The following is a 24,640-nucleotide window of genomic DNA, read 5'->3' on the forward strand; positions in this document are numbered from 1 at the left end:
ATTGCAGAATAAGTTTGCAATGTAACATCATGTATCACTGTACCTAAGTTTTACTCCAGTATCACTATTATTATAATCATAATTCACATGGGCTTTAAATTCAGAGATATTTCAGTATTATGTAGGTTACTTTAATGCCCCCAGCAAATATACATGCTCATATGAAAGAATCTGTTCCTCCTATTTCTTTGTTACCTCTAGATAACTTTTGAAAATCAAACCTCATTCCTACTTTGACTGAAGGTTGTACATAGCCAAGTCTGTTCTCTTTCTCTTGCTAGAAGAGTTGAATAAAAAATTTATTTTACACAGGAAGTGGACATTCTTATTCTAGCACAGAATCAAAATGAAGATACCAGGATTTTCTCAAAAAATCTCAAACAATATAGAAAGAAGGCTGTCACAATGAAACAGTCATTAAATGGTATAAGAATTTCTTATGTACACATCTGTCTATCAAAAACAAAACTGATAATTATCAGGTATGTATCAGATTGCTCCAACATTTTTATGTATTTTTGCTTATGGATACACATTTCTGCACTTGCAGGTTTTTTTTAACCATTCCAGATGCAAAGTACTCGAAGTTGTACTGTGACTTTGTGTTTTTTTCAGTTACTAGCTAAATAATGAAGTTGAGATAAATAAATTTAGTTGAGAAATTAATTTTTAGCTCAGTAAAAATATGCAAGTTAAAGTTTCTGGTGCATTCAGTTAAAATTCTATCACATTTCTCTCAAAACTGGAAGGAATGTGTAATCTGAGGAATCTGAAGATCCGAGATCTTTTGCTGGAGATAAATCCCTACATTGCTTCTATCACTATTTACAGAGAAATGATAATAAATGAAAACAATGTAACAATGTCTATGACTGACAGATGTATCTGTCAGATAGATTTTACTCTTACCTCTTGCTTTGCCAACTCATGGCTTTGTCTGGGACAGCACTGGGACTGGGTATAGGGAGGTTGGTGGGCAACTTTCAACATCAGATAATCAATTAATTGCTCTCTAGATGGGTGTCTTGCAACTGATGACTGAGGAGGGAGATGATGGACTTGGCTATAGTTTGCTGGAAGTCTCTGAGGCTGGCACATTTGTCCATTTGTTAAAGGCATCTGAAAAAACACATGAATACTCAGGGACATACATTTTATAAGCAGCAATCCTCAATTCTTGCTTCATTAATTCAATACTTCTCATATGTGACTGCTCTTAATTTTCAGCAACATTACTAAAACTACTCTTCTGGATTATGTACAATTATATCAATTTTGTTTATAGTTATCAGCTCTGACCTACTGAACAATATGAAAAAAAAAAAACTTAATTTGAGAGCTAATTTATTAGCACAAATTATACAGCCTTTGCTTTTAGCTCTTGTTTTTTTCACGGAGTTTCCTCAAATATTATTTTCCAGCAGTGCAACTGATGGTATTGACATTTGATTCATACCATTATAGTCTTTGCTTTTCTTGCAAAAAATTCAGAGGTTTTGTAAAAATTTCCAATAAATCATAAAAAAAAAAAAAAATCCCCCCCTCCGCCCCCTCATCCCAGGCTGGCAGACTACATGTTCCCCAAGCATATTATGGTGACCACTTCACAAGAAAACTCCCTGAGCAAGTTCCCATCCAAGATCAAGATTTTAATAACAAAATTGTAGTATTTCAGACAAATGTTACTCTTTTTTAATGCATATGTAATTGATTGATAGGTATAATGATGACAAGCAGTAGTGAGGTACACAATTGTCAAGACATACAGTGCACTCCAATCATGTTACCAGGTATGATGCTGGAGGTGGCAATGTTTCCTTAGTGAAGCTGTGTTGAGAGGGGGGGCCTTTTTATCTCCTTGCCAATACATCTTGTGCTCTTATCCACCTTAGTCACTGATTCATCTGTATGACTCCAAAAATGCTATACACTTGAGTTACAGATTAGCCTGCCACCATTATCACATTAGTTTTGGGATACACTGATATTAAAACACCCTCTTAGTATTACAAGTAACAAGTGTGTAAATTTCAACGTGTAACCATGCTATGTGAATGGACACATATCAGAATCTGCTCTGTTGAGTTTATGTCAGACTGACTCTGAGAAATTATAATGTGTGTATATAATACATTTTTAGACTATTTACATATCATATGTATTTAATATATACAATTTTTCATTGCCTTTTCTGAAAACTTGAAGTATGACAGGAAAACTTTTTTTTGTTGCCAGAGGTAGAGTTTATATAGGTAAAATGTATCCACAGCTGTTCAAGTTCCCATACCCATTGTCTGTAGAAATGCAACTGAAATTACTGACGGTGTAAGAGTAAAATCAGCTTCTGCATCATAATAATTTACAAGAATCCATATAGTTTCATGGTAGTAAGACCTGCTTCAAGAGATGGTGCTTAGAGATGAATACAGAGTGTCTCCTACTAATTCTGGTTTATCATCACAATTTCATCACAACAGATTTCAAGTTTGTTCTTTAAAAGTTTTAATCAGCTTCATATTACTTTTTTGAAATCATCTGCCGTATTCCAATTTTTACTTGGAAGTACTTGTTTGGCTGCAAATTTCTTCTTTCAAAGCACCTACTGAAGAAAAATAAGAACCATCTTCCTTCATACAGTCAACTGTTTCATTAAGGATGCTGTTTCATTTATGCCAGTTCTGAAGCCTGTGTATTACATTTTAAAAAAGCCCTAGTTCCAACTGCTACCCCAATGTAAGTTTCTACTGCTAATAAAAAATACAGCCTTACAAATAAAAGCAAATAATGCCTTATCCATGTTGTCATGCAGATAACTACCTGCACAGCTGTTTTTTTGATGCTGTCTGGAGGAACATCTTTGAGACTAAGTGTGGCAGATGAGTAATTCTGCTGTCCCGAAATGAATACTTCATCCTGGCATTGGTCTCCTGGAGCAGAAGCCTGGGGATGCTTTAAACGTGGTAAAGACATATGTCTTTATATAATTAAAACAAAAAATTCTCAAAAGTTACTTAGGATAAAACATTTTAAGGGCTTTATAATTCTTTATCTTTTTTATTAACTAGGACATTATTTATGCAGAAAATCTCACTAACCAAGACATACACCCATAAAATATTGATGGACATGTACAAATCTCACAACTGTTGAGGTGTCTTTTATCAGCAGTAAATGAATTAACAAATCCCAGGGACTAACTATTCAAAGATTCAAGGAAGTCTTCTGTTGATTTTATCCTGCTCACTATGGACACACACAACTCAGGGTGCTTATTTAAAAGCTCATTTCCTCATATTTTCAGACTGTAAATTTTCTTGAATGCCTACTGTATTTACAATTTATATCATCAGAATTTCTTTCGGGGGAGGAAGAAGAATAGTAAGATTTTGTTCAAACCTTATCAGCCTAGGTTAAATTCAGAATGGTAATCTTTTGATCACAAAGGTACAATGAAACTAGACAGTTCTACACATGTGCAACCATCTACAAAGCCAGTTAGAGAACTCAACTTCATGACATTAAACTGAAAAGCCCTGCAATAAGTTTACAGCATATGAAGTGAAGGTAAAATATTTAATGCCTAAAAAATAATTTCAGCATATACATTTTATTGTTTTTAATAAAGCATTATACGTATGTAAAAGGATAACTATATCAATTTAAGGACCCCTTTACAGTTTATTCTTTCCCCCTCTATATATTGCAATAGCCTACTTAGGTACTCACTCGAACAATGTGCACACCAGAACCTCTTCCGTCTGCAACACTCAAGGCAACACTACCCTGGCTGCCATGCAGATCCCTAGAGCTGCCATAGTGAAAGCTGCTAACTGCAGCATAATTGGAATTAAAGGACCGAGACAGCATGCTCTGAATAAAGAGGGGACAGATTTAACACAGAGATTAGTGCAGCATGCATAAACCACAAGACATGTTATACATGTAATACAAACATATTCCATTGTCATGCAAGATAAAACCATGCAAGAACAGTACCACTGTGATTATAAACACAACTCAGTGACCTTATTTACCTTTATTTACTGTAAATCAGCATGCAATCAGCAGTTCACATGCAGAATTACATGTAAATAAAGTAATTTAAATATTCACATGTCTGAAAAAACAACAAAGATGCATATCAAAATATCCAGGTTTTCATTATATTTGCAAAATATCAAATATATTATAGGAAGATAAGCTGGCAGTCAAGTAAAACACCTGTGGAAATCTGTCTAATTACCCCTCACTATTTTGTCTCATCCCCCCATCCCACTGCTAGTAAAGTACAAATAAAAATTTACACAGAGGTTTGACTGACTGAATTTTCTTGCTATAACCATGCTGATAATATCCAGTTCATTCCAGTAATACTTCACTCAAGAATGCAAACAAGCCTCATTTAAAGGAAGAGGCTTGAATGAAACTGAGACTACCCCTGTGCAACTGTAGGCAATCTAAGAGGTATCGTGACCTCAAAGACAGATGTGACAGTGGTTTGGGTTTGAGCTTCATTATCTTGCAAACCTGACCCCTGCAATATTAGCAAGGATAACAAAATGAAAGCAAGAGACATAACCATCTTGCCACCATGGTCTTTTGTAGCTTTAAGAACAAAACAAAATAAAAAGACAGTGCAAAGGAAGAACTAGAAAATCTTCCATGGGCCACCTGATAAATAAAACAAAGCTATCTTGAAAATGTGACAACCCCATGAAAAAATACTATTATAGGAAAAAGATACACCACAAAGCATTAAAACCCAGCAAATTCAAAGTTGTTTTCTGTTAAACTTTTAATTTTTCCAAGTTAAAGGAAGGAATGTTCAAAATAGGTATAATTGATTAAGATGCTGTAACAATTCTTACATGAAATAAATACATTTTGGCATTTGCCTGTTGATTATATATACTAATATGATTCTGAAAATAGTCACTAATCCTTAGGCAAACATCTGGTCTTTTGTCCCAGTTTCATCTTGTGAAACTAAACTAGTTTAATAATCAAAGCCATATGCCTCTGCATACTCATATTCCCCAGATGCTCTGGTAGCACAGTCATTGGAAACTCCCTTTATCTTGGCCAAAGTTCTTGGATAACCTTTGTCTCAGTGACATAGTAAGCATTCTTCATGTTTCTCTTTTACACCTTCCCTGTTCTCTAGCCAATGGATTTTTCAAGCTTCCAAAGAAGTCTGCAGATGTTTTCCCTTCCTTGGGAGAGGAAGACTGCTTTTAGCAGTTTAAAAGTCTAACTTTTAGCATTTAAATCTACATTCATTAAACATTCAATCTGAGCTTACTGTTCCTCTAAGTTTCAGGCTAAACACCCAGGCAAAGATGCCAAAGTCAATTTTCCTTAGCTTCTTAGTGCCTCAAACAATATTCTTACTACTCTTCTCATAACAGTGTCTGTAATTAACCAGGTGATCTTCTTGCCCCACCACTACAGGCAATTCCTTGAAGTATCCTTACAGGAAGCTCTCAGAGGCTCCTGTATCTCTCCATCCTCTGTAAGTGGCAAAAAGACTGATAAAAATAGAAGGAAAGCATGGTGGGACTAAAAAGTTCTCTCTTCAAAGTGTCTCTAGCAGACCATCGTACTGTAAAGACCCCTAGATTCACTGGATTCATTCTTAGACAGAGCCAAACAGATGGCCAATAAATAGCAACAATCTATGTGACAAAAGAGATAAGTAACAATGCAAATTTGGATTTAAAATCTAAGATAGATCTGCAATAGAGAGGGAGAACTTTCCTAAAATTTACAGAGGTATGAACTTGTACATCAGGAACTGAGATTTCATTAAAGTTAGTTTCAAGGCGACTACATAATCTGAGAAGTATGAACTCTCAAGGGTTTATAAAATCTTCTTTCTTGGAAGAGACTTTTTCCAAAAGTACAAGAAAGGATTGTGCAGTTGATGTAGGGAAGAGTTGAGAACACTGCAAACACCACTACTTTCCTTTTCTACATGAGCACAGCACCTCAACACTAAATTAGGAGAAACCCCAAAGCTGTACTAACAGTACAAAATAAAGACTATTTAAAATTGACATACATGGTCATATAAGAAACTTTTAGTTTAACACAAGAAGAGATTCCTAGGGACAAAACAAGAGTATTTGTCCTCTACCTATTTCTAGTTGGGAAGAGAGAAACAGATGCATTTGGAATGTGAACAGCATTCCTGTTAATTTTGTTTCTCAATATGAGAATGATGAAGGTTGTACATTTCCTAGAAAAATTCCTGAAGACTGCTGCACCAGAGAACACACTTTCTGAAATATGAATATGCAAATGCCATTAACCCCCCCCCGATTTTCACTCCAAATTATTAAAAATTGAATATGGAATAAATACATGATCTAAATTTCACACTAAGTATGACTGTTAATTCTATGTACCAGTTCCATTAGTCACCTGGTTTGCTACCATGTCTTAAGGCATAATGGCCTGCAAAATAATAATTCAAATATTTGAGGCTTGAGAAGAATTACTTCAGTAATTCTGAACTGATACTAAGAAATATACATGTCATGTCTCAGTATATTTTTACTATATATTTAATTATATATATATATCATTTAATAGATTTAATTTGCATTTCTATTTAATATATTTTTACTATAAATCAGTTATTTAGCCATCAATAGTTCATATTAGGAACTACAAGACATCAAGAAAAAATGTCTATGTACAAAGTAATAATCAGTATGTTCATCATAATAATTCCAATTTGTAGTCAAATCAGCCTATAATGGAATCAGTTTAAATGCAGGCAGCTAGTAGCATAATTCTGGGGTTTATTTATATTTTTTTTTAATGATAAAAGCTGGAACATGTTCTCTCTTTTGCAGCTTACAAAAGAATTAACATTTCAGACTCCAAAAGGATGTGATGTGGGAATTAAAATGCCTTAATGCATTTAATTAGGTGCAAGAAAATAAGTAGTGGAATTTATTTAGGAGAATTTATATGGAATAATATTGTAATTTTAAGACTGTTTGGAGTCTGTCATGACAATCCATGAAATTTGGGCATAGAAGAGGAACTAATAATTTCAATATCAGCAGGGAACAAGACTCTACATTCTACTTATCTCGAAACAGCATAAACTGGTAACGTAACTGTTAAACCTAAGTATTAGTCTTTTTTATTTATTGATTTATTTAACATTACCTAGAATCAACTGCAGGGTGAAGGTGGACATAAGTCATCCTTTGAGACAATATTAAGTGTCAAGAAATCCCTTCAGATTTCATTCCCACTATCCACATAACAGACTCTTCCTGTTGAAGAGTTACATATGGAAAAACTACACATAATTTAAATTCCCCTGTCAGAAAATGTTTGCAGATTGAGAACTTTTGCTGTTTACATACCAAATGCACAAGAATTTTATTCCTTTTAAAGCATGGTGGTTTGACTTCTGAACTCCACAAAATATCATTATAACACACTGATGGTTCAGATGTCCATTAAAAAGGAAAAAATAATAAATATAACTAAAATCAAAATGTAAAACTAACAAGTACTAAAGAGATAATACTTTAATTTATTAGGATAAGTAATTATGCAAAAATATTCTTCAGGTTATGATCTTATGAACACTTAAGCGTTTTATTTTACATATGCACAGACCCACTGAAGTCACTGTCTTTGACACACTGAAGCAAGTTTAACTAGGGAGGAAATCTGAGGTCATATCAATTAAAATATTTTTGCATGTTAATTATGTGGCATTAAAAATGTGTTGAAGAAAAAGTTTCAAACTTTAATTAAAACTGCAATTCTGTATCAGTACTGAAACAATTAGATATTTTTCTTTTAATAAGGCACTGTAGACTGACAACTCTACGAAAAAAAGTAGGAATTAAACTACGATCCCTCCTCTGAATGCATTTTAGATAATCTGTAGATTAGATAAATAGTAGATAAAGTAGATAAAGTAGATAAAAAGAGAGGACACTAGTGTTTTTACACAGGCGTAATTTTAGTTTCAATTCCTAAATAAAAGCCAACAGGAATACTATAAGAGTCTATTGTAACATATTAAGTAGTAAAATGGGTATGTCACACTCAAAAAGGAAAATATGCTAAAAAATATTACTGTTTTTAAAACTCTGTATTAAATTTATGAGGTTGGGGTGGGGCTAAATTGACTGCATGCTTTCCAACATCTTATGTATACAACCACTAGAGAGCAGTTTACATTTAAATAAGCTCCTGTATCCCCCAGTAAAATATGCTTTGCATCAGGTAAGCAAATTGTTTCTTCTAATATATGCAGAATTTCTATTTACAAATGGTCTCATGAACTGTTTTCACCTTCATTAACTCAGATGGGTAATTTTAGTTATTCTCTACATTTCACAGAAACACACAATGTTCTGAGTTTGAAGGGACCCACAAGGATCGTCAAGTTCAACTCCTAAATGAATGGTCCATACCACGACCCTTACAGCTTATTAAAGGTATTACAAATGCTAGCTATTTGGCTGGAACCCATTTTTAACCATTTTTGCTAGAATTAAAACTAGTTTGCATTTTTGCTTATGCAAATTAAACTCCTAAAAGTCTTTCCTACCTATCTCAGGTAAAAAGGGCTAATAAATAACGAACTAGTTTCTCCAATTTGTCCAACAAGCAGACACTGTTGGACAAATTTAAGTGGGTTCACTCCTCCCTCTCTCTTCAGTTGCTAAATGTTATAAAAACACAACATGTCTTTCAGGAGCTTAGGAAAAGAAAATAAAACAACCAAACAAACCAACAACCAACAAAACCAATCCCCAAAAGCCCACTACACCCTCCTTCTTAATAAGCATTTCTATCTATAAGGATAGAAATGATAAACATGATTAAATTCAGTAATAGTAGAGTCGCAGCAAAAGTAGTACTATTAATCCATACTGGTCAAGAAAATAGGTATTAAATATTCATCACAATCTTAATTTTGTATATGTGTTTTTTCAGTGTTGCATCTTATGTTTAAAAAAAAAAAGTGCCATTTTAAATCCATGAAAGTTCTGTCAAAGTAGTTTCCAGTAAACATTCCTTAAACAATCTCTGTAATTCAACTTGTTCCTTAAATGAGTTCTGTTAATTCCTGGATTTATTTTCAGATTTCAAAACATTTCAGAAATTTGCTTTATAGATAAAGCACCACTTGGCTAATTTTAAATTACAAACAGAAATACCAAAGCCGTTATTTAAAAAGAACTAAGAAATATTAAGTTGATTGCTAGAATTTCCACAATATCATATCTGCCAGCTGCCATACAGGATCATATCTGTATTTTTCACAATTCAGATTTTTCTTTTTAAGTCGCTTATATCCTAAAGAATATAAAGTAGACAATTCAATATACAAATTCACTTTAAACCCATAAGTAAGTCTCAGATTGTTAAGGCTACTTTAAAAAAACTTCAAGGCCAGAACAAAAGAAACATAAAAAACAGATTTAAAAGAACTGTTAAATTAAATGCACAGCTAAAATCTCAACAGCAGTTGTTCCACATAATTCTGACAGCAAAAATTAAAGTTTACCTATAAAGCATAATGAAAAGTATTGTTAGATATAAAGGAAATCAAGTCAGGCAGTCAATGTCATTTAAGTCACAGGTAACACTGCTGCATTAAACACTGTTCCTAACATGCCAATGAACAAGCTATAAACAAACTGCATTAGCAGAGCACTGAAGCTTGAGTACAGAATCACTGAATCCTTGAGTACACTCAAGGATTGCTGGTATTTTTGCTTCTCTTGTCACTTCATGTAAGATTTGATACATCCATCCAGGAGAATGGAAAATGAGGGAATGCATGTTTTAATAGAGTTGGAACATGGTGAGATTAGTGGTCCTCCTGTGGGACAAGGGTCCCCACACGACAGCACAGTACTACCCTAAGACATCCTGTTGCGGGTGACCAGCTGGATCAGAAGAGTATGTACAGCTTTTGTACAGGTGTCTATAAAAATGAAACCCATCCCCTTCTGTCACCAAAATTTATGCAATTTGAAACAAAAAATCCAACCAAAAAAACCCCAAGAAAACAAAAAGCAAACCCCTCCCCGCAAATACTGGGATTTCTGAAGAAAAATCATAGTTAAAAATAATTTCTCCAACCATCTCCAGTTAAATTTCTCTAGCCATCACAGATATTCAAGTATTTACCATAATAATTACAAAGCAAACTATGTTCTTAGAAAATAAACTAAAAAACAAAATCCATCTAGCTGGCACAATCAAAATGAAATTTGGATACTTTACTCAATTCCCTTCCAAAGAAACATGATCTGGCTAAATGACATTTAAGCCATTTTTAGGGATGATATTTTCAACTGGGTTAGCAGGACAGCACAGATTACACTCTTCCAGGCTCTACTCAAATTCTTTGAAGATACATAATTGTTCAGCTCTACTTATCAGCTCAAATTCTTGATGGCATTTACAGTACATAAATAATCCTGTTCATCATCTCTACTTATATCAAAACCTACTGTGATTTTTCTGAAATGAACAAGATTTTTAAGTGTTCTCATCTCACAGCAAGCAATAAATATTCATTCAACAATCTGTCAGATACCCAACTTCAAAAGAAAACTGGCTTGGAGGCAAATACATGATAATTACAGCTTTTGAATTCCTCAGCAACTAAAGCTGCAGACCTATACTTCTAAATAGATATTACTGATTTTCTTTTTCCTTGTTCTTAAAGAGAAGAAATAGGGTGAAAAAAAGGCAGAACGGAAAGATTAAGAAGTGTAAGGGAATATTTTAGTAAATTGTCAATACAAAGCTACAATAAAATTTACCTTAAAAATTACCTTAAATGATCTGGCCTTGCAGTCTGGCAGGTCTGTATGACATTATTTAATGTATTCAAAAGTAATCTGGCAAAGCTGGCAAGTATGATGTAAAAACAAAAGCACCTTTCTTTTTTCTTTGGGGGAGAAGCTCTTTTTTTTTCTTTGGGGGAAAAGTTCATTTAGTTCAGTCTACCATCTGAGTGTTTCTTAGATATTCATCACAAACATTTATCCTATTTAAAGCAGGATCAAAATTAGATTTTCAATAGTAATTAAAAGCTGTTCAAAACAGAGTATTTACCTTATTCCATATCTAGGTAACAGAAAAGTAGAAAAAAATTTAGAATTATTATTTTTACCTTTTCTAGCTTTTTAGCCTCAATATGTCGCAGCACCTGTTCCCTCCAGTCATGAGGGACTTTAGTTTTTCCTGCAGGGTCTAATAACGAGTGCTCGGAGTTAACCCTTGGGTTTGATCTCTTGGAGGGGCTAGTCCGCGAGTAATTGAAGTCACTGACTGACATAGTTCTTTCTGGTATTTCGCTCACCGACGGTCGTGCACTCTGCGGCCGGGTCACATTGGGACCATCAATGCTGTATGTCCGAGCAGAGAGAGGCCTCTGCTGTCCCGACATTACCGCTGCAGCTCTTCCCATTGAATGCAAATCTCTGTATGTTAAGTAGTCCCCTTCAGGAACTTGGGCTCGTCTTGAAGGTCCACTATCCCCAATATTTATGGAAGCTGTAGAAGATACACTGCTCTGCCTTTGAAGAGTGTGCCTGGTTGCTCCTGGGAGCAGTCTGTCACCTGGTGGAACAGCCCACAGATCTGTGTGTCTCCCAGCCATCCGCTGGTGAGTGTTGTACACAGCGTTGGCCCGGATATTGTTATGATTGGAGAAATTCATGTTGCCAGAATGCTTTACGTAACTGGGAGTTTCTGTACTGTCAGACCTAAGCAGATGCGAAGGAGGTAAAGTGCCCTGATCTACTTGGGTGGTTTGTTTCTGGGGCCACAAGGCATCTTTTGCTGGTGCACTGCTGCTGTACTGAATATTATATTGGGGAGCACAGAGCATCTGTGCACCGCCTGTCACTGATCCCCTCACTACATTAGCACCTTCAGGATTGTGATTTGAGTCAAACTTGAACACCGTTTTTGTAGAAGATACTAAATCAGATGATGACGATGACCCAGGAAAAACCTGTAAATGCTGATCATAGAGAAGAGTAGCAGATTTACTTCGGACTATGTTTTTTCCGTCTGCAGTATCAGATCCTGATTTTACCGCCAAGTTTGGTTGTTGAGATCCATTCTCATTTACAGTATCATAGATTTTCAGCCCACCACTGTCCATACTTGTGATGCTGTGAGATTTCATCACAGGACCACTTCTCTGTGGGGAGAAATCTTCAGTGCTTCTAGAAACAGATAGCTCAGCAGAATCCCCATCAACTGTAGTGCTTTTTGCTAGTTTTTCTTTACCGGGAGACTGTACTGTTTCCTCAGCAAGTCCGTTTACTTTATTTACACGATATTTATTTCCATTTTCCAAGTGCTCACTTTCTTCTTTTGCATTGTTATTCAAAAAGCCCATTACTGAAACCATTTTCTGTGTTTCTAACTTTTCTACAGGAACTGCCACTGCCTCTTCACTAACGAGTTTATTGATATTCATGTTTATTTGGTCTAATTTGTGAGACTCCTCTACAGGAGTACTTAGATCAACACCTTTTCCTATTAGGCCTAATCTTTCTTCAATGCTCAATTCATATTCAGACAAATTTGTAACCTTCTCTTGCACATTTAGTTTTTCTTCCACTGTAACACTCAATTCTCCTCCATTTTGCAAGATATTATTCAAATTTTCATCTTCTTGCCTGGAAGAAAAAAAGATGGCTCTTAAAGAAATTCTCCTAAGAATGAATGTATTTCTCAAAGTATCATTTTAGAAAAAAAATTACCACTAATATGCAACCATGTTGGGCATACAAAACAGGACAATGAAACAGATTTGTGATTTGCTATCTTATATTGAAGAAATGTTATATAAAGAGCTCATTTGGGCAATGTTTTTATATCATGTGGTTTCAGAAGTTTGTTTAAACTCAACAACAATAATTAAAAACAGTTCAAAAGTTTCAAGTACAAAGTGATAATACTTATTTTTTTATTAATTTATTTTAGTTTCCATTTTGGGCAATTTTCCTGTTTGTATTAGCAGTTTTTTTGAAAAATGGCACTTTTTAACTAGAACTCCTAGAAGAGTAACAACCTGTAATTCCATTCTTTGTAAGTTTTTAAGAACCTTTAATAGTCATGTCAGCAGTCAAAATGATTTTCAAAATTAAGCAAATAAAAACACAGCACTTTCAAAATGGCATACTGATGTATTTTGTAGGGATAAAAACTTAAAAAGATAAAATTATTACACTCTATTATTAAGGGTGTAATATGTATTGTATACCCATGTATTGTATACTAAAGCTAGTCTCTGAAAGGTTTTTTTTTTTGAGAACTTTATTAACCTTAAGAGAACATTATTAACCCTATTATAAAACACTGATATTTTAAACATTTAATGAATGATAAATGAATTAATTAAAGGAAAGAACACCATATAAAATATTAAGTAACATTTTTCTAATGTATGTTCTTAGTGATCCACAGTATCTTACAAACCTGATTTTGGATAGAACAGCAGCATGTGTTTCTTTGTCAGGAGAACAGAGAGAAATATCTTGGCTACTGTCAGTATTTAAGGAAACAGAATCTGACATTCGAGAAGGAGAGGAACAGTTGCTGTTATTCTGATTACTATTGTGGGTAGCTTCATCTGATAAGGAATCAGTATCTTTTGAATCATCTGAAATAAAAATGTGCCAATTTAGTTAGATACACTGATCTTATTAATAGCCATTTCATATATGTATGTATAGTATTTAGAAACTCTCTCTTGTTCTTCAGTAATTCTTACTACCAGAAACTAAAATGTAAGCTAACATCTTTGCATAATTCATTTAAACTTACAAAATACTGTTGGAAATAGTTCCTATTTTTTAAAATATTTGGCCTAATGTAAACAGCCCTTATCTGCTAATTAAATCTAAATTCTTGCTTTATTCCCATTTCCCTTGTCATACACGAGTGCTATATTACTGAGTACTTCCTTAAAATATCTACCAAATCATACTTTTGTTACTATATGGATTTCAGAATTGTCCATTACATGAGTCTATTGGCCTCTAAGAAAATGAAGCACATTGCTTCACATGCAGTATTTTGAAAGGGTACACCATTCTTTATTTTGAATATTCTATCATTATTGAAGCTATTTACTAGACCAACTATTTACTATTTACTCTGGAACCATCTAGATCACTGGAAAAGCTCTGTATAGCTTTTTAGGTAAAGTAAAAAATCGGCAATGAAAAACGGTCTTATGCAGATTCTGAATTCAATGCATTCCCATGCTTTGCAGATCCCTTAGGACAACATTTTCAGAGTACTTTACCCCTGTGCACATTGATTCTTGCATAATGTATGCATACTTACATACTACATCCGTATAAAAATAATTTCTCTGGGAGAATTCAAGGCAGCCGTGATTCTGACATGAGTGTAGAAACAAATACATTTAAATTTTTGCTTCAAGCCAGTTACAGATGCCAAATGCATACATTTTGTGGAACTAATGTCTGTCTTCAGAGACAAGAAAGAAGTTTTGACCTGGTACTTTAGTCAGACAAAAAAATCCAAGGACAGCATTGGTAAACATCCACCTTTTCATCTGTATGTGACCCTCAGCAGATTCTGCTTCCACCATGTGGCTTTCCTAACCAAATCTCACCTTTTTATGAGATGTCCAGAAAAGCCTTTTGTCCTGGAAGTACTGGACTTGGATGTCATATGAAGCAAAATATTATTTGCTATCCTCTTTCTATATCATGTTTTCTCTGAATCCTAGGCCATTTCTTACTCTTAAGGAAATGATTACCCAGACCAAATTTATATTTCAGAGAATATAAAATTTAGTTAATAAAAAAACAGAGTCAGAATTTTCATGCTAGAGGAGCAAAAAAAAATAGAAGAGTGAAATAACTCTGGAGAAAGAGTTTTCACAAGAAAGGATTATTCTTAAACCTTAGGAGGAGAGCACAGCTTCTGTAGAGAAATTTAAATAAGTGATACTGCTGCCTACAGCAGCAGTTCTAGCAGCTGCCTATTGCAGCAAGAATTCACAAAATCTGGATGAAGGGGGAGTTACAGAGTATTTCTAATATAAATACCACTTTCTGCAGTCCTTTTCTTAAGGACATCAAGAGTGTGTTCAAGCTCCAAAACCCTCAAAACAAACACCCCTTCTCTTCCTGTCTGATTTAAACTGACAAGAATCAAGAAAATTAAGATATCAACACAGATTTCCCTACCATGTACTCCAGTATATGCAATTTTTCCCCCTTTCGTTGCTTAATTAGGAAAATCTTTCTTTTAAAATATACAATTTAAGCCTACTTTGACTGAATTTAATTTGAAAAACTAACCACTTTTATTTGAGTCAAGAAATCATCAAAATCACAAAACATGTCCAATGCGTTTTATGGTATCTTACCTTTTTTGCTGTTGCTTAGGGCTACCACTTTCGGTTGGTTTATGGAGGTTTCTATCAGTGGTGGTCGCATTTCTGCCATTTTCATCTCTTCATCAGAGGAGAGTTCTTCTGACTCCTGCTAAAGAAAAACCAGCTTTACACTGTCTATTTTGAAGAGCAGTTCAAAGGTGAGTAAATGCTGTTCAAACTATCACCCACTAAACAATAAAGGGGTAAAAAGATAAACGAGCCACATAACATATGCAAAGCAAAACAACTTTGTAGTGCATCTGTAGTGCAAGTCAACTGAATTATCTTTAAGATGCAGCACTTTCAGACTTGCATTGTCACTGCTGAACTCTGTGGGATGACACCCAGACAGATAATTTTAACTGCAAAAAATTTCTTGGAGCAAGCAGATGAAGCCTTCATTTTAGCACTGGAGAGAGCATCCAGTTGAGTCCAAGTCAAAGTGATCACTGAACCAGCAAACACCACAGACTGACAAGCTGGGTATTGGTTTTGAAGAAGAGAGCTCAAACTTAAACGGCTATAAAGTAGCCATTACCAAGTCAATCCTAGGAATGGAGACATATGCTGTGAGAAAAAACTGAAGGAACTTGGCTTGCCTAATCTAACAGAAACAGAGTAAGGGTAGCTTGCCAGGGGTAAATTCCAAAAGGAAAAGAAGTTACTTAACTTCAAGAGCAATGGCAGAGAAAAAGCAGTACTGAACACATTTAAATTAATGTTCACTAGTTCTGAACCAAAAAATGGAACTCAGTGCAGTTATGAGAGAGATTAATTGACAAAGCTGCTGCAAGAGGAGCCATGCAACTGATTCAGTTCCTACTGTAGTATCCAACTGCTAGCCCTATATTCATTTATCTTCAAAACTCAATTGTTTTCAGTAAGAAACAAATCCCCAACAAACCATTCCTCAAAGCAGAAATTTCTTTCTAGTAAACATGCTTCCTGCTCCAAAATCCATGTTGCAAACTGCAAAGAAAGCCTGCCAATATTCACTTTTTCTTACTGTTTTGGAACACTTAATGCATGGAACCTACTGGAGCATCATCTTCCCATTATACAAATTACCTGGCCAGTTCTTAGGTCTACAGGAAGGACAAACTTGACTGAGACTTAACAAACAAGCTATTTCAGTCCTAATTAAAAATAATAATAAAAAAAAATCATTGGCTTTTCTCTACAATCCAAACATCCAACTTCTTCACTACATCTACCACATGCCCTTCCTCTTGGATGTGACATACAAGTGTAATCAATGCTGAAATGAAAAGCTTACATAGAGGCAAAGTTTAGCTATCTGGATTCTGCAACAGTGTTACCAGCAGGAAATAAGGAAATACATTCAAACAAGGACATCACTGTACCTGACTTGTGTACTTACTACAGTTACAAAGAATTACTGTCACTATCATTAGACAACTATCATGATCTTCTGAAATATTTTAAAACTAAAGAAAAAATGTCAATACCAGTATTTTCAAAAAGAATGTAGAAGCAGGAATATACTAGTGGGGAAGCAGCCAGTGACAGCCACTACTGCCTGTCACTCAAGTCTTTTCACTGTATGATACAGGCACATTCCACAGCTTACACAACACAGGCAAAAAAAATCACTTGTGAAATTATGAAAGAAGTATTTTACAGGTTGTGACTGGGAATTGATTGAATGGCAACTTCCAAAATTTGTCATAAAGCTCAAACTTCCTAAATAAATAAATTCATGGCGTTTGACAGAGAGGTGCAAAGTTCAGAAGTTTAAAATCCTTCACTGTAAGGGAAGGACCTTAGTAAGTATATTCCAAGTAATATTCCTGACAGCTTACTAGTAAATACAGAGGAGTAAATATTTTTAAAATTACTTTCCACTTTTCATTTGAAATGCATGTGTATAATCACTTGGACACAGAAACATTTTATTGCTACCACTGACATTTTCTCATTTCAGCAATAATTAAAAGAGATTATTTAGTGAAGTACTGACAGTCAAACAACTGGAGAATTCTACAGAAGTATGAGTCTTTTCACAGTGTATATCAACCTTTAACTGAGTTTGCATTATTTTTCTTTAAATTCATGCATCTTTTATTATGAACTTTTTATTAGCTGTTTCAACTTTTACTTAATACAATCTGAAGCAAGAAAAGTACTGTATTGAAAATTATCTGAATTTACAACATTTATGGAGGGCAATTTTCTTCTATTGTCAACAGAAATTTTCATCTCCCAGAAGAACAAATTCAGTACAACACCAGCACAATTTCTAACTGCTATAATGCTCATAGCAATGCCATACCTCAAGCATGTCCTCATGGTTGACAATTTTTTTCGTGTTCTGCAAGGTTTTAACAAGTGCAGTCATATGTGAATTTGCAGTGCTGTGCTCAGCTTCTGGTTCACTAGGCTTCTGCACAGAACTTCCTGCTGAATATTGCTTTCTCTCATCGGCTTTGTTCTTTACTGAACCAATTTCTGAGGTCTACAGAATTAAGAGTATTAGAAGAGAAAGCATCCTGAAACCTGTTTAGCAACATACAGACCCAGCATTATATATTTTCGGGAAACATGGAATGGAAAAATCTGAGCTCTGGAATTGTAAAGAACAGAATGCACCAGGTATGAAATGCTAAGAAAACATCATAGATAACTAAGGTACAGTCAATCAGTCAATCAGTCTGACTCTTATCCTTACTGGTGTCAATATGCACCATTTTATTTCAATATGTATGTCAGATGAAAAAAATCAAACAGGTCAATACCTGCAACGATTCTATGTGAGCACCAAAAAGTAGTCCTATCTTCTATGATGCTGCATCAAGCTCTTAGAGACGTGGACACTTTTGCCAGTCTGCTATTACTGCTTGTTACCACATAAAGCTTTCAGTCATGAGCAGTAAAAGCCTTTGAGATTATTCAAATTTCATTGTGAAGTCTGCAGATGAAAGAGGATCTGAGGATGACAAAGATGCCATCCTCCAAAAACCAAAGAAGGCACCTCCTTAACACATCCAGTTTGTATATGTTTGTATATGTGCCTGAGAATTAGGTCACTTTTCTTGTTTTTAGTGCAGGAGGAAGACTGCTACTGCAAACCTTATGTTTGTGACAGACCTCCTTAGGTGGGGAAGAGGTAAACTGGTTCTGTAATCTAAGAATTTTTCTTTCTAAAGCATCAAAGGGAAGGGAGAAGAGATTTAAAAGGAATCAATGACACTTTAGTCTTTGGAATTTCTCACAAAACCAGAAGATAATATTATCTCTAACCTTTACCCCCACATCTTTTACAGAAACTGTCTGGACTTCACGTTTTGACTCTTTGGCATTATCTTCAGTTGATTCTTCATCCTTTAGTCTATGTACAATTGTCTGGACTGTTTTGACCATATTCTTCAGTTCATCAGGATATGGAGTTGGGTATCTCTTCAGATTGCCCTCCTGTGTAACAAAAGGCAATAAGGTTCTACACTTATTTAAATGTCAGAACTAAAACGTAAGCTTTAAAAAAAATAATTAGTTAGGCCACACCACTGAATACTCTAGAATGTCCACCTTGATACTCAAGTCTGCTGGCACTGAGGCACACATAAGCTTATACAACCAGGCAAGATTATGAATCACTTTCACTCCCTTTCCCCCAACATGTCCAGTGATTGCAAGCAAAGATTAAACCAACTATTAATTCACTTAAAATAAAATCAGGATTTATCATGGTTTCCCCAATTGTTCTCCACAGCACTATTACTCAGGTAGCATCCTAGTTAAGCCCTTCACTGCCAAGTATCAGCTTGAGTTCTTCCCTTGTGCCCTGATGAAAATGATCTGGCCAAATAACGCTGAAACTAAAAGCAAACACAACAAAAAAATCCAAATCATAGTGGTTCATCCTGCTAGATACTCTAAACTGATGACTTGCTTTATTCAGGAGAGTGAAACCCCTAACCAAAGTAAGGAAAAGGATGAGATTAAGGGTGGAAGTAAGAGGGAGGGAAGCACCATGTATGCAAAAATAAATTTAATACTAACCCGAGGTGGTGCCTCTCTCTCGTCTTTGTCTTCATCACATTCAAATGCCACCTGAGCACGCTGTTTCCTCTGTTCCTCCCACAGAGATGGATTGAAACTTTCATTATCAGATATGAACATAACTGGAAAAAAAAAAACCCCAAAGAACCCAAAGAAGTATAAGAATAGGTTACATTATGTAAAACAAAATACACTCTTTTTCTTTCACTTGGGTGGGATTGGTGTGCTTTTGTATTCATTCTTTTTAAAAGATGAAAGACTTAACAGCATCATTAAGTGAAGATTGGATGCAATGCCACTGCTTTATGAATTTGGCTGTACTTTTATATTTAAAAATCCCTATCTTTAAAAAGAAAATCATATCCTTAGCTGTACACTAGTCTTAACATTCACATTTGAAAATTTTCAGCAGAAATCTGCTGAGTGGTTTTATTCTATATCTAAATATGAAATAACGTACTTGTGTGTGTGTATATATCTATAAACATTAATTATACTTGTATAGATATATACAGACTATTATCAGTGGTTAACATCATTAAGCACAGGTAAGTACATTCATTAAATTAATTCATCTGATTTAATTTAATGAAAATATAAAACGAAAACTAAGAATGACTTAGTGAGAAAAACTGATCTTACTATTCCTAAAGCAATGTAAGCACCTAAAACTGAAGGTTAAGTTAATCTCCATGATTTTGCAGCACTTACGCAGTTGACAGGGACTTTGGATACAAGTGTTTCGTGCTTAATTTTCCAAGAGATTAAAAAAATCTTGCAGGTACCCGATGTCTCTTATTTTAGCATGTCTTGGTGTTACATCAGCCAGGTTCTACTTTTAGCATGACAAATAGTCTAATAAATTTACCACTGCCACCCAGAAAATTTATATCCTTCACTAGCAATACCAAGACTGTTCGTATTAACCACTTCTACGCCTGACATAGAAAAATACTTAATTTTAGGGCTTAGTAAGTGCAGTGGAATATTTGTTACTCTGCATTTATTGGGTAAACTTAAAATTTTAACACATCTGAAAATATTATAATAAACTTCACTATCACTATGAGTTCCTGACCAAAAGCCAGGAACCTAACCTTATATAAAACCAGTTCAAACTACATGTGAGCAATATGCTTTTTCTGGACTGATTTTTTTTTTATTATTTCAAAATAAACCAGAGAATACTATGTACTTGTCAAAAAATACATACTTGGTAATAAAGGAAACATTTTCCTAAAATAGTCAGTTTAAAGCTAATACTTACTTAAGAGAATTTCAACCCAAACCATTAGGCTCTTTTGGAAGGAATGAGGGTGTCATGCTGAGAGTGGCAATCACCATGTGTTCCTGTTAGTTCATTTCTCACTTTACTCACTGAAATAGTTTCATCTAGAATTTCATCTACAACATCTAAATCTCATTAAGTTACTGTTCTCAGTCATCAGACAGAACTCATCATCTCTTGCAAGTATACTTCAAACTTTAAGCATTTAAGTATTTAAGCATTATTTAATGAAAATCATATTAGCAGGAAGCCTTCTCATTATTATTTTCAGAAACCACTGTGACAGGTAATTTCAGAAATTCCTTACCCTCCTCAGTCCTTGGCTGCTGAGGGAACATGTAATTAGTAAGTACTGTTTTCTGTGTGTCAGGGTCAGCTTCTTTTTGAAGAGGGATAAGTGGTTTAGACTAGAAAGTAAATAAAAGAAGGCTATGTTATGAGACTATATATATATATAAATATATAAAAAAAGTAAATACTACCTATATATCACAAAGCATGCCTGTCCCATGACTTTGAAGACTACTCTCCCTTGAATTAAACCATTTCTCCTCTGAATAATTTTCACAAAATTAAGACATTAATATGTCTGTATTTTACTGATGACAGGCTTTTTGATTGAGGACAAACTCAGCAACAGCTTTTGTGAAAAGAAAACACTAGATAGTCAAAAAGTAACCCAGTTTCTTTTTCGTACTTACTACTATCCCAAAGCACACTGATCAGAAATGCATAGATATATTTAGCTATATAAAACTGCAGACAATCATATAAAAAGAAAAATTCAGCACCCTTGTTTTTTCATTTTGAGACCAGATTGAATATCCTCCACCCCTTACAGGGAAAGGCAGAGGATTCTTGAAATTACTGTTTTAGTAAAAGTGAATATCTGAGGCTAGTGGATCTCTGACAACCCTATAGATTTTAATGCCCTTCAGAAAATCAGCATAATATCAAGGACTTTAATAAAAGGGAAAAATACAAACACACGAGTTATTGCTTAAGAGCTTTGAAGTTGAACAGTTACGCAGTTCAAAGGTATGGCAGAAAACCTAACTCAAAACCAGGCATGCTGAGTTTACCCGCTGGTATAGTTGTGAAAGAAACAGCAGGCTACATGTTCAAGTTCAAACTTATCAAGCACTAAACTCACCTGAGTAAATTAGCCGGAACAAACAAAACCAACAACAAAAACAAAAAAACAAAACCACAAAAAAACCCAAAGAAAAAACCAAACTAAACAAACAAAAACACCCCAAAAAGCCCCCCCCCGAAACCCAGAGAAAACACAAAAAAAACCCAAAAGTTCCCAATATCTGTTAAAATGCATTTCCTCACACCACTGAATTTCTCCAAGATTATGAGCCTTCAGAGACAGGTAAGCTCAGTACTGGTTACTTAAGGAGAATTGACATAGTAATGTCAAGGAAGTACTGATTTACACAGTACTAGGTCTCTTTATTTAACAGATGGCTCTGTTCTTGTCAGTCCCATTAGGAATGAAGTCAAAAATCATTTATTTTCAATATTAAAAAAATCCTTACCTGATTGTCTGATAGCCACATAGCGGTGAGTTGTTGCAGTTTTGTAAAAGTAAATGGTAAATTCTTTAGTCTGTAAATTACAAGAATATATGTAAGTACATTTAGCCATACTGTTCAGACTTCAAACAATCCTGCATTAGTCTGTAAAATATTTTTAAAGGATATTTTCATATGAAGTTAACTTAATAGTGAGAGCTGAAAGGCTACAGAATGCAATTTAAATTCAAATTAAAAAAAAAAAAAAACAACCAAACAAGAAAAACTTGTCTGCCCAGTATAGCAAGTAGCTTAAAATAAAGAAGTGACATTGTGACCTGAATTTAACTCAACTGGGTGACCTGAATACAAAGACAATTAATGTGAATTAATAAATCTGAATCCTCACCATTTTATCTGTCAATATACATGCCAATTAAGGAAAAATGTGTTATACCTGAAAATAATTTTTTTTCTAAAAGATACATGTATGGGGACTGGACTGTCATGGATAATGGGTGCTCTGGCACTAAGGGATAAATCAAGCTACAAACAGAGTACAGAGAAGCTGGATTGACAGAACAGGAGGGAGAGCTCTGCTATTTCTCTCTCCCAGTATACTTCAATTGTATAAACTAACAATTCCCCAAAGCTAAACATTTTGTCTATTTTTAATGACGATCTCTAATATAAGATAACTTATTCCCCCCTGCACAGAACACCAAGGTCTTTTACACTATCCTATGATACTGTTGGGTGCTCCATATGCAATTCAAGAAGCTGTTAATCTTTAAGTAAGAATCAAAAGTTTTATGAAAATAACCAAGTAATTCCCTAGAAAAACAGATGCTAACAATCATGAATGTAATGAAGCTGCACTTCAATGCATCTGCCAGGTCATTAAAATAAAGATAGCTTAATATAATGGAGCTGCAAGATCCAGAATATAACAATAATACATTAAATATATTTCAGTCACCTTCTGAGCTATGTGTGAGATAAGGAAAGACAGCCGTAATGTATTCATAACAATCCCTCTACATTATTGTTGTGTTTTATGCAACTTCTACTTGATTAAAAGCATTCACAAACCTATTGTCACTCAGATTGATGACTTTTAATTTCTGCATATCACCCATTTCTTCAGGGAGAAACTCAAGCTTATTAGAATGCAGAAACAACACTGTTACATGCTTCCAGTTTCCAATCTAAAAAAAAAAACCCAAAAAAACAAAAACAAAACAAAACAAAAACAAAAAAAATAAAAATAACCACAAAGAATTAATTCATCTTCACAACATTCATATGGAAGTTTTAAAAACAATTAGTATTGAGGCTATTTTGCCTTGAAAGTTTATTCTTACATACTAAAACTTGTTGCTTAAAAAAAAAAATCAAATTTCATTATTTATAAACTTGTATATTTGTATACATCCTCCTTTAAGAAATACAAAGAAAATCCTCTCAAAAATTAGTAACTTGTTATTCACAAGTTGTACAGACTATATAAACACATTAAAATATTCAATTTACAGACTTGCAATTAAATACATACCTCTGATGGCAGCTGAGTTAAAAAGTTATGATCTGCAGCAAAGGTTCTTATATTTGAGAGCTGCCCAACAGATGAAGGCAATGTTTCAATTTCATTGAAACTACAGTCCAGTTCTTCCACTGATATTAACCTGCAAAAAAAAAAATTAATTCCTCTATACCGATTAATTAATCCAACATTAATTGAATACTTGCAGTTTAAATTAAGTTAATATCACTATTAATTATTAATCGCAAATGTAGTTCAAAATAAACCCAAAGGAATTAAAATCCAAGAAGAATTCTTTACTGATGGCCTAAAATGTGCTTTTTGCGTGCTGTTAGTTGATTGCAGGTTTTTTGGTTTTGTTTCAAGCTTGCTTATTTTTTTAAAATCTCCTTTATGCTGTCCTCACAATGAAAACAATGACCAGCAACACTGAATGCTTGTGTACTACATGACAACATGCCAGTGTAAGGCATTGAAAACATTCAGAATGGGATACATCATAGTCAAATCAGAGCTGAGTGCAGTTTCTGAACAAGCAAAGAATTTCAAGAGTTACAGACTGTGAACCTAAGTATCTGGCAGTGAAGCAGTACTTTGTAAACTCTGACAACAAAAGATAAGCTATATTAATTAAAATATATGAAAATAAAGTGGAAGACATTGTACATTTGTACAGCACTTAATTGTGAGCCAATTATTTCCGCTATTATTTGCAAGTTTTAACTTAAATTACTGAACATCAAAATATATATTAAAAACTTGGTGATGTACAGCTGAAAATTCTCCATATATATATATAAAAGATAAATACATGTTCATATTTATTTTTT

General features: G+C 34.3%; 1 protein-coding gene across 7 annotated transcripts in view; it reads right to left on the reverse strand.

Moving 5' to 3' along the window:
* Positions 1–24,640, reverse strand: part of ERBIN (erbb2 interacting protein) — a 115,319-nt gene that overhangs the window by 6,773 nt on the left and 83,906 nt on the right. For 3 of the 7 annotated variants that reach the window (XM_053931338.1, XM_053931333.1, XM_053931334.1), the window contains 13 exons: positions 23,823–23,952; positions 23,360–23,475; positions 22,292–22,361; positions 21,055–21,154; positions 19,460–19,581; positions 18,701–18,871; positions 17,733–17,915; positions 15,431–15,548; positions 13,501–13,684; positions 11,177–12,698; positions 3,727–3,870; positions 2,818–2,949; positions 910–1,119 (listed from right to left, as the gene is read on the reverse strand). In XM_053931338.1, the coding sequence (XP_053787313.1) occupies positions 910–1,119; positions 2,818–2,949; positions 3,727–3,870; positions 11,177–12,698; positions 13,501–13,684; positions 15,431–15,548; positions 17,733–17,915; positions 18,701–18,871; positions 19,460–19,581; positions 21,055–21,154; positions 22,292–22,361; positions 23,360–23,475; positions 23,823–23,952 (3,202 nt within the window). Of the gene's footprint in view, positions 1–909; positions 1,120–1,863; positions 2,603–2,817; positions 2,950–3,726; positions 3,871–11,176; positions 12,699–13,500; positions 13,685–15,430; positions 15,549–17,732; positions 17,916–18,700; positions 18,872–19,459; positions 19,582–21,054; positions 21,155–22,291; positions 22,362–23,359; positions 23,476–23,822; positions 23,953–24,640 lie in introns of those variants that run through there. The other 4 variants (XM_053931335.1, XM_053931339.1, XM_053931337.1 and 1 more) reach the window with 4 other exon arrangements.

Source organism: Vidua chalybeata, chromosome Z (genome assembly GCF_026979565.1).
Source record: "Vidua chalybeata isolate OUT-0048 chromosome Z, bVidCha1 merged haplotype, whole genome shotgun sequence".
NCBI lineage: Eukaryota > Metazoa > Chordata > Aves > Passeriformes > Viduidae > Vidua > Vidua chalybeata.